Source organism: Drosophila serrata, unplaced genomic scaffold (assembly GCF_035046125.1).
Source record: "Drosophila serrata isolate PLE 108 unplaced genomic scaffold, ASM3504612v1 contig_269, whole genome shotgun sequence".
In the NCBI taxonomy this organism is placed as follows: Eukaryota; Metazoa; Arthropoda; class Insecta; order Diptera; family Drosophilidae; genus Drosophila; species Drosophila serrata.
The window spans coordinates 46,806-57,107 of record NW_028257167.1 but is presented as its reverse complement, the minus strand read 5'-3'; the positions used below and the strand labels follow the sequence as shown (position 1 = coordinate 57,107).

General features: G+C 42.2%; 4 protein-coding genes across 6 annotated transcripts in view; 2 read left to right on the top strand and 2 right to left on the bottom strand.

Annotated features, from left to right (window-relative positions):
* Nucleotides 1–341: 341 nt before the first annotated feature.
* On the bottom strand, nt 342–2,729 carry VhaAC39-2 (Vacuolar H[+] ATPase AC39 subunit 2). The gene is made up of 3 exons (XM_020958357.2): nt 2,665–2,729; nt 839–2,330; nt 342–784 (listed from the first exon to the last, which is right to left on the bottom strand). Exons 2-3 carry the CDS (start codon nt 1,519–1,521, stop codon nt 415–417), a joined length of 1,053 nt encoding a protein of 350 aa, XP_020814016.1. The 5' UTR covers nt 1,522–2,330; nt 2,665–2,729; the 3' UTR covers nt 342–414.
* ATPsynD (ATP synthase, subunit D) lies at nt 1,644–2,747 on the bottom strand. 2 transcript variants are annotated; one of them, XM_020958358.2, is made up of 2 exons: nt 2,710–2,747; nt 1,644–2,330 (listed from the first exon to the last, which is right to left on the bottom strand). In XM_020958358.2, exon 2 carries the CDS (start codon nt 2,313–2,315, stop codon nt 1,779–1,781), a length of 537 nt encoding a protein of 178 aa, XP_020814017.2. In that variant the 5' UTR covers nt 2,316–2,330; nt 2,710–2,747; the 3' UTR covers nt 1,644–1,778. The 2 variants fall into 2 exon arrangements, with proteins under 2 accessions (XP_020814017.2, XP_086689189.1); XM_086833063.1 differs by having other exon boundaries at nt 2,665–2,729.
* Nucleotides 2,646–3,585, top strand: mRpL55 (mitochondrial ribosomal protein L55). Its single transcript, XM_020958359.2, has 3 exons — nt 2,646–2,836; nt 2,907–3,324; nt 3,377–3,585. Exons 2-3 carry the CDS (start codon nt 3,148–3,150, stop codon nt 3,524–3,526), a joined length of 327 nt encoding a protein of 108 aa, XP_020814018.1. The 5' UTR covers nt 2,646–2,836; nt 2,907–3,147; the 3' UTR covers nt 3,527–3,585.
* A 204-nt stretch (nt 3,586–3,789) lies between these two features.
* cdi (serine/threonine kinase) overlaps nt 3,790–10,302 on the top strand; it is a 52,231-nt gene continuing 45,718 nt past the window's right edge. For both annotated transcript variants that reach the window (XM_020957949.2, XM_020957951.2), the window contains exon 1: nt 3,790–4,837. The gene's annotated coding sequence lies outside the window, so the exon portion shown is untranslated. The remainder of the gene's footprint in view (nt 4,838–10,302) is intronic.

The following is a 10,302-nucleotide window of genomic DNA, read 5'->3' as shown; positions in this document are numbered from 1 at the left end:
GGCAAATTTGGCTTGTAAGTTATTAATCTGTATCCTGTAACTAAATTTTCTACGCTTAACTAATGAAATCAGGGAAAAGTGGGTTTATTTTGTCGCAGACTCTAGACCTGTTGCGAAACTTGAGTTAGTTCTGCCATTATCCGCTTGAGGCGGTATAGTCTTATTACATCTGAAAATGTAAAATAAATTATAAAGTGTAAAGACAGTTAGGTGCGTTTACTAACACTGTCATTGCTGAGGTAAGAAAGCGCGCGTTCTTTAAATTGTCACATGCGAGAAATAATAGATTCGAAAAAGCCTACTTTTAAATCAAAATAATATAAAAATTTAAAAAATAAGGGTTGCGGGATATGAAATTGAAAAATTTTTAATAATTAACCTAAAATCTCGTCTAGATATACAGCAAAACAACGATTAATAGTCCAGTGGAATGGGAATGTAGTAGTTGACCTTGTCCGTCTGGCGCTGCGAGATACACTCGCTAATCCAGACAATGTTGCGGCACTCCAGCTGCTTCAGCTTGATGAACGAATAAAAGATGCCAAAGTGATACTGCTGCAGAAACGAGCTGGCGTTCTTCTTGGCCTCCAGCATGAGGAAGCGATCCTCCAGAGTAATCATGCCGTCGGTGTCTCGGTCGAAGATATCGAACAACTTGCCATATCCATCGTACATGTTGCACACATCTCGTATCTTTTCCGCATCGGTGGCATAGGCTAAGTGATCCAGGGCCACCTGTGGCAGGTGTCCACAGGTGGGAAACATCTTCTTGCGGTGTGGTGGTCTAGGAACTGGGATTTAGATAGGAGTCCCCATTATCGACGGGTACGACCCTTACCTAATCTCGCTGTCTAGCGCATTTACGGCTATGGTGATAGCCCGGCGATCGGCCTCGAAGGCCAGCAAATTGGTCATCACTTCGGCGGTGCTGCCCCCCAGACTAGAACAGTAGGTGTAGAAGCCCTCCAGATAGGCCCGGTACAAGCTGGCTCTCACGATCTCCACGTCTATTTCACGCAACGACTCCCGTGGCATATCCGAGGGTATAAACTGGGCGATGGGTGTGTCAATAAGCACACAGTCGAAGAGCTCCGACAAGTCCGTAACCAACTCGATGGCACCAAGCTGGTCAAACACACCCAGAGGGTGGCACATCTTAAGCAGACGCTTCATGGGCCGCCGGTTATTCAAGCCAGCGATCAGCATGGCAATGTTGTCAATCATATACGGGTATCGGATGTACTCCATGAATGTGGTCAGAGGCTCTGAAGAGTGACAGCGGATGTAGTCAAACTGCTGCCTCAGACGGTCCTGCAGCCTCATGTTGATCAACCCCACACTCGGCTCGCCGTGCCCACCGAAAATGTTCCCATAATCGGTGCCAATAATGCTGATCATTACATCCTCGAGGCTCTCGCACTGCGTCAGGTTGAGGTAGTCTGAGTTTTTCAGCATCCCGTTCTTAAAGCCTCGCGTGAGGGCCTCCAAGTAGCCCCACTCCATATTGAACATCATCGACATATTTGAGCGGCTTTAAAGTAGGGCTTGTGACGACTTTAAAAAGAAATTGCCAGGCTATATAACGAGTTGATAGACTTAAATAATAGAAAACTGTATAAAAAGTTACTCATAAGACAGATAAATCCTTCCTCATTTGAAATGAATTTAATTTGGGTAATTATTTAGTTCGTGGTTTACATTTCGAATCGACAAACGACCAGCGACCAATACACTACCTCTCAGCAGTTCGGTCCCTCGCTCCCAACACTGTCCACCGCTTAGTGGTGTCCCTGGGCCTCGGCTTCCAGCTGCTCCTTGGACTTGTAGCCGACCTGCTCCTCGGGGGTGTGGGGCCAGAAGGTGGGCCTGTTGATGGGGTCCAGGGCGCTGTCGGGGAAGGCTTCGCGGTAGTCCTCCATGGTCATCTGGTCGTAGGGCAGCAGCGACTTGAGGTGAGCAATCTCCTTCTGATAGCTCTGGATGCGCTGCTCAGAGGCCTTCTTGTACGAGTCAATCTCGCTCTGCGACTCCTTGATCTGGGCATCCACCTGCGAGGAGACCTTGTCCTGGGGATAGGGCACCTTCAGGGCCTCATACTGCTTCTGGAAGCTGTCCACTAATCCGGCGACGGGGACCAGCTTCTTGTAGTTGGCCCAGTCAATCTGGGGCGGGCACTCAGGGTTGGCCAGCACGGCGCGCACATAGATGTCCGACTTGGTCTTGAAGGCGCCGAAGCTGCTCTTCTGGTTGGCGGGCACGCGCTCGGCAAGAGCGGACCAGTTGATCGAAGATTGGGCGATGCGGCGGGCGGCCATTCTGCAGCACAAAAGCTGTGGAGCAACAACAAACACGGGTATGAGGTTAGGTTCTGTTATGAGAAAAATGGGGAAGGTCTTTAGGAACTGGAGTGGTCTTAATCGCAGCTTAATTTAATGATTGGTTTGCATTAAGTCATCTATGTTTTTCAAAGTTACTAGGCGCACTCATTGGGAAAATTATGCCTGCAAAAATTATGTAATTTTTTTTTGCCCAGCCGAGCTGCAGGTGCTGCATAACAAAAAACTGTTTTCCTGGCTTCTCCTCCACAAAAGCAGTGAACCTAGTATTCTTCGGTAGCCCCACACTATATAAATTTTATATTTTAGTGGCCTTTAAGCAACGTACTTGTATTTTTTTTGAGAAAAATAAAATATTCTACCCCGAACTTACACTTTGAGTACGACTAATGTGACCAAAGTCTTTTTTATGTTTATAAGCTTATAGTGCGTGAGAAAATAGGCTTTTCCGCTATCCGATAGTTGGTCACACTGATTAAACAGAGACGTAAACAAGCGACGTAAGTGTATGAAACGTAACCGTTTGTAAAAATGTCAAGATAGAACAAAGAATATCGTGTTTTTTCTTAGATTTTAGTACTATGCGTCACTTGAAATGATTGCGGAGAATCGAGGCATGTAGAAGAACTTGATATTCGACTGAAAAGCGCCGAGGGAGTATTCAAAATAACGTATGTGGCCAGGGCACATCCGATATGTAACGAATAAGTTCACTCGCTTTGGTTACACTATCAGCTGTTTTGCAACAACATAACTCGCGTGCCCAAAAAATTTGCTCTTAAACGTTAATTTATTGAAATAATTAAATAAAATGTTGCTGAAACAGTTGCCGCTGGCCGTGCAGCAATTACGTTGTCTTTCCTCAGCCACAGCGGCGGTCACCAGGCTGCACCGTTCCGTATACTGCCGCATGTACCCCACTGTAGTTGTTCAGCCGGATGGATCCACGATAAACATTCGCTACCACGAACCAAGGAAGATAATCAAGGTAAGAAAGATAAGTAACATCGATGCTGTGATTAATAATAATACAATTACAGCTTCCCTTGGATCTAAGCACATTATCAGAAGCGGAGAGGAAAGCCCGGATGGAGGCTCGCAAGCCGCGCAAGAAGGTCAAAATTATGGAAGAAGTGGAGGACAACTTCAACGCCAAGAAGTATATGAAGTACATCAAGAAAAATAAGTAGTTGGGCGTCCTTTTAAGTGCAATTAATTGTTAAATAAAAACATAAACATTGTTATGTAAGTCTGGCATCACTTCTGAGGAGAGGAACAGTTGCCATATCGCAATATTATTACGCTTAAAATAAAATTCACCTCGCTCACCACTCTGGTTCGAAAACAGACTAGAACTCGCCATAAAACATTTGAGTTATTTCCAAGCTGAATTACGAACTTGCCAATTTGCTTATTTTCCGACGTTTGGAATTCCTAAAAAATAAAGCTGAGAGCTGGAATTTAGTGAAAATATTTCACATTTTTATTCGTAAACATCTGTAATTGCTCTGTAAAGGTGTAAAATATTAACAGCTTCGGACTTAAGAGCGACCAAAAGAAAAATATAAAAAATACCAAAAAACAATATAGATATTTTGGTATTTTGACACCCGACAAAAGAGAGTTCTGTTAATGCACTTTCCTTGTGTCCATAAATGTGTAAAATATTATATAGACGTGTAAAATGTTATCCAGTCGTGTAAAATATAAGAGAATTCGACCCCATGTATCTGTAAACGTGTAGAATGGTGCTCTTGACATGTAAGATGTCGACTGTTATGGCGAAATTCAGAGTGACCAAATCAAAAGTATTTATAAATCCGAAAAACCAAAAAAGATTTTTGCTACAGCCCCACTGCATCCGAAAAGCAAAAACAAAAACTTTAAAAAATTCGTCGCGAGCGGTTGTGTTGTCGTTAAAAACAAAAATGATCAACAAAAGTATCGGCATATTTTGATTCAAACCTACTCTCCGAGGGCGCAACTAGTTATATTTCCACCTTCCACGGTGTTCTATTGTGCCCATAACTCGCAGCAGGTAACGCACCTGGCGAAAATAAAACGAATTCGGGCGGTTGCAACTAATGGACAGAAATAAAGCCAACATGTCTTCTGCATTCCAAACCAAATAATTGGCCAAGGCTACCATTCAAGTGCCGCTGTAAAGCCCTGCGTCGGGAGAAATGGTGAATGGGCAGCGTCGCGTCTAACAAAACAAAAGTACATCCGACATCCGAGTGCATAAACAAGACGAGACACAGAATCGAGTGAAAACCTATTTTAAAACCAAAAGCTAAATTTGTTTTGTTGACGCTCAGGATTTTCTGCTGCGAGTGCGTGTGTGAGTGCAAAAGTGTTGCTGTGTGGGCTGTGCATACCACGGCGAATAACTGCAATTGCAATAGAGCAGACACATACACATACACACATAATTGGATTATGGCCACCAGGCAATAAGACCAGAACGAGACATCGAAAGAGCAGTCGCCAAAAGAAAACTGGTAAATTGATATATAGTATTGGTAAGAATCGGCTAAAATGCAGAATTAGTGGATTAGCTGTGTGGCTCAAGAGTTTTCGGTGCGTTTTCCAAGCTGGTGTGCGTGCCTGCGTTTCTGTCTGTGTGTGCGGAAGCAGCCTAGAGATGGGGGCCTGACCTTAGTTCCCACACACTGCCCGCCATAAGTTTCCCCGCTAGTCGAGCTTGTGACTGAGAAAATCGGGAAAATAATAGAAGGGGCCCGCTTGTTATCAGTTTCTACTGTAAAATAGAATTGATATAATTAGAAAGTCTTATATGTATTGACAATAAGTCCCGTTTTATTGGACAGCTTGGGATGTTCGAGTTTTGAAGGTCAGAAAAAGTTTTATGGGACATCACAAATTTATTAGGGATGCTTTATTGGGATGCAAATTTGTCACTTATCGCCTTGTGCTGTATCAGATTATCGGGTCAATAATTTAACTAATCATTGTGAATTTAAATTAAAATTTCCGTTTGTCCTTTAAAATTCTGTATAATCTTTGTTATTGTTGCCTTAAATGACAGTTTTTTAAATTTAGAAAACAGTATTCTAGAAGAGGAAAAAATATAATATTCCTGGCAAGGTCAGAATTTTAATCAAGCTATAAATATAATAGAAATGTAAACAGTAATTGTTATCATCGCTCGATGCACTCAATCTCAATTTGGCTCATCTCTAGCACGTGCGTGTGTGTGCGTGCGACTGGAATTTGAAATTGGAAATGGGGAAGGTCTGTCTGCTGCTGCAAAGGGGAGCGTAAATATTTTCGTAAGCAGCGGAAATGTAAAAATAACACCAACACATTTGCAACTTATGACGAAGATGCTTCCGATGTTTGTGTTTTTCAATCTTTGCTGGCTGCCTTTTTTTAGTTTTTCCTTTTCCCCTTTACGTTATTCCGTTTTTTTTGTTCACCCGATGCAGCGGAAAGACAGTTTTCCACGTAAAATGCAAATGCCGCGACAGATGTTCCGCTCGTTATTACGGATCGGGATCGGGAGCTAGAGCTACCGCGGCTCCCAATTCGAAGGCATCTCCTCCACTTGGGCATCTTTTCCCACTAAAGTGCAGCTGCCCGATTGGGATTTTGCCGGTTTGGTGGTTGTTGTTTGCTACTGCTGCATTTTGTGGATGTTTTTTTTTTCGGTTGTCGGTTTTTGTCGCTGTGGTGTTTATTTGAAATTAACAATAAACTCCCCCGTACTTCCGCCCTTGGCAGCCGGCTGTTAATGCTGTCCAAGCTAATTTGCCCTGTGCCCGCATCGAGGGGAGAAAATAAAATAAATATAATATAAAAGAAACGAAAGGAAAATAAAAACACACACACCATCGACCGGTGGCATTTGTTCTCATTCCCGTCCACCCTTCGGTGGCTGCTCTTGTTGTTGTTTGGTTTTTGCACCTCCTTCGGCTGCATTCATCAAGTGTTTTGTTTTGCCCGATCTTCTTGTAGGACTTGCACTTGAGGCTGAAAATAAACCCACTCGTTCTAGTTGGATTCATTAGCGTTTAAAGTTCATCTACGCTAGGCGCTATAGTTTTATTTTTGGTGATTATATTTTCTCAGGCATAGTTCGTCGATCGATGGGCGGCACGTGAGTCTTACGCTCCGCGAACCAAAACGGCTGCCAATTAGTCTTCAAATGCCTAAATGGCGCAGTAATTGTGGTAAATTAAAGAGGTACAGTCAAAGTCTTGCACTTTGATAAAAAGATTTAAGCCTAAACAGACTGAAATTATTGTAATTGCTATAAGATTTGCAAAATTGTAAACAGATGTTCTGAATAGTGATTGTTAGTTCTGATGATTAATTCCTTAACAAAAGAATCTTAATTGTTTGGGCTGTACATTCACAATCAAAGATAAAACAGCTCTTGAAATCAATTAGTGTTTGTCAAGTTTTTTGTTTAAGTTTATGGTAGCGGCACTGTACCTTAGTCAAAACAGTTCTTTGGCAAAAGAAAGTGAAATTTCTTTTGCTCATTAAGCTTATCTTAGGCTTTCAGACCTCGACAGCCCCAGCATTCCATTCCATTTGAATTTATATATATATATAGATTTACGTATTTCTCTTCGCTTTCCATTTCGTTGCGTTTTCAGGTATGAATCACTTGTTTTAGGGCCCCAAAAAAACTTCGATAAACCCTCACACCTTCGATGGGCTTGGAATTTATTCAAAATACACAAATTTACATAGATTCTTTTTGTTTTATAAGCAGGCATATATGTACGTATATATGTATGGCGGATGCAGGCAGCACCTCCCGATTGAATGAGTTGCTAGTTTTCCGAGTGTGTGTGGGTGTGTGTTTGGGTATCTTTGTATCTTTCGGATAGCCAGCGATACGATACCGGGGCACATAGGCGTAGAAGAATTTATGAGCGCGACAACGACATGAATTTCATTCGGTCTTTGTTGTTTCTGTGAGCCCCCAAGAGTGTGCCATGTCCCATTTTCCACTTCTTTTTGTTGTTCTTTGATAATTCTGCCCGGCCTCCTTTGCGTCTCATCATCTCTTTGTTTATAGAAATTTCTGCCTTGGCTTCTTTTTTTCGCCGTCTTCAGCTACGTCTTGGTCTTTGTTTTTCTTTCTACATGAAGTGGCACTTTTTTTTGTTGTTGTGTGTGCCGCTGACCAACTTTCCTTTTCATTAACGCTTTTTTCGGGGCACTTCCTGAACGCATCACCATCAGTTCTGGGGGGAATTAAGCACCCTACTTGAACGTGTCTACCGAGAAAATCATTTCCAATTTCATAACCAAGATTTATGGATCTTTAATGGCCGGGTGTAGAGTGTGTGTGCCTGTGTATATATTGCACACACTTTTGCTACTACGGGCACGCGCCTACGTAGGCGAAGTTGTTGTAGATGATGAGGATGATGCCTACAACGACGACGACGACGACGACGACGACGACCCTTGGCCCCATAAAAATGCAACTTGATCTCGACATAGCAACATAGCCACCGCAGTCTATGTCGGCAGCGGTTTATTGACTCGAAACCTTGTGGCGGTTAACGGTTTAGCGTTCGATTTGGTGAATGCCTTAAACGCCATCAAAATCTAATGGAGATAAGTGGTGGTGTGCTGAAATTAAATTCATTGGTTTCTCCAGCACATCATTTAGCAAGAAACCCACACAAATTTCTAAACAAAAATTTAAGAGTGGCGAATCTTAGCCTTAAAGTTGTTTTGGATATATTTTAAGGCACTAAAAGTGTAGTTAAATGAGTTATAAACAAAACTACATCCCCTTTTCTTATCATTATCATATCCTTATATTGCCATTTAAATATATTTATGAATTCTAACTTATCTTTAGTAAACACACCTATTTTTTCAAACCATTTAAAATTAATTCAGTGCTTTTAATCTTCTTGTATCTGCTGACACCGCCTAAATTTTCAGGTTGCAGCATTTCGTTGCTCCTCATCTATTTTCCATATGTTTGGCAATAGCCTCTATAAATGCGGACTGACCTTTGTTTAGCTGGCATTCCTATTAAAACATAAATATTTTGATGCTTCGCCTGTGGTTTTCCACACGAGATAAATAGTTTGGAACGTGATGGGGGGAAAATATATGTATGCAAGATTTGAATAAAAGCAGCGGCACGGTTTCGTGTTTTTTTTTTTTGTGTCTTCTTGATAGACCCGATGGATTTGTTCACCCAAATTGTATTTCCCTACGAAAATCGTTGCTTTGGGGCCTTGACTTAGTTTGCGGAGCGTGCTAAACGCATTTTTGTGGGCCGTGGAACGGATTTCCCTTGATCTCCATCGGTAGCACTCTCTCTCTCTCCTCCGCGCTTCTTCAAATTTTTTAAGCTTAATGTTTACTATATTTTTTTTTTGCTTTTACAACAATATTTAACTTGGCAACTCATTAGGTTTTATGGGAACTTTCACAACTGGCTGTGGAAGATAGCTAGCACACGTATTCATTTCATAGACGAAACGAGATAATTTGACAAAGACCCGCCCGTAATTGGACAACTGTCGTCGTCGGGGGCGTGGCTTAAAAAGCGATCCTTGGGTAATTGTGCGGCAGGTTTGGCATTAAATCGACTTGCCGCTGCAGCTCTTCAGATTGTCATGGCGCCTAATGAAGTGTAGCACTTTTTCCCCGTTTTAGCCAAAAAGCTTTCGTTGTCGCCGATTGCCAGCGGTTAGCCGCAATTGACCCTAATTATGGCCCGCTGCCGGGCCGGGCTTTAGCTTCAGCTCGTTGTTGTGTATTTGGACAGATTTCGCAAAGAAGGAAAGACACACACAAACCCACATAAACAAAAGCAAACAACAGACAGAAAAATCTCAATTCGCATAACTTCCCCATTTGCCAGAGTGCAAAAATGTGCTTAGTAATTTGTACTTTATTTTGTTTTTTGGTTTTTAGTTTTGGCCAGCGGAAAAGTGAGAGCTTTGCTCGTTTCGCCTCTATCATTATCATTATGTCGAAATTTGGTGTAATTATTTTGTTATAGTTTTAATTGTGAGCTGGCTCTTTTCTCTTATCTGCCATGATCCCCTTTTGGGCCACTCGCATGATCCTTTACGAGCCCAATTTCGTGCTGGCTGATTTTATTTGGTGTCGCCCAAAAGCTATTTTGCTATATCTTATCGCTGAATATATATGGTTTGATAAGAGGGAATGGCAAATCGAAAAAAAATTCCAACCTGTTGCCGTTGTTCTCTAGTATTATTAGAGCAGCAAAAATATTTGGTTATATCATTTCCCAACTTATCTCTGCCATGAAGCCGCCAAGTGGTTCTCTCTGTGTGTGTGTTTCAAGGGCGGAACCCTTAATAGATTCCCCCGGTGTTTTCTAGGCTCTCTCTAGGAGGCTCCTTCAACTTTGCTGCTCAAGCTCGAGGCCAAGGCTGATGTAGTCGAGTTTATCACACTTGTATTTACTGATGAACTGAACTCTTTTAACCCCTCAAGCCACTCCTCCCCCCATCCGATGAGACTGCAAACGAAAACAAAAACAAACGACGACACTTGGCAAAATGATAACCAAATTGCCGCTAAATTACATTGTTTGTTGAATGGAGTGAAGAAGGCAAGAGCTGGTGGTAGGTTGCTAAAAATGTTCGTGGTCGTGTTCGTGTGTTTTTATCGCACTTGAACACAGGCGCTATCAAGTACATACAAATGAGTATAGTGCTTGTGGCTATCAGCGCCAAAGCCTGGCTGATAAGCCGGGGGGCCATCAAACGCACAACTCTGCCAATCGGCGTCGACTTTGACCCTGAATATTTATTAGCAAATGCGAGCAGGCTTGATTATTTCATTCGTGTAAGTTTAGCGGTGTTTGCTAATCCGCAGTTCCAACGGAAACTGGATTCATAAATAAAATACTCGATCGATTTCGTAGTATCCTAATCTGAATGTATACTTCCAAGCCTATCAGCTTATTGGAAAAAAATCTATACCT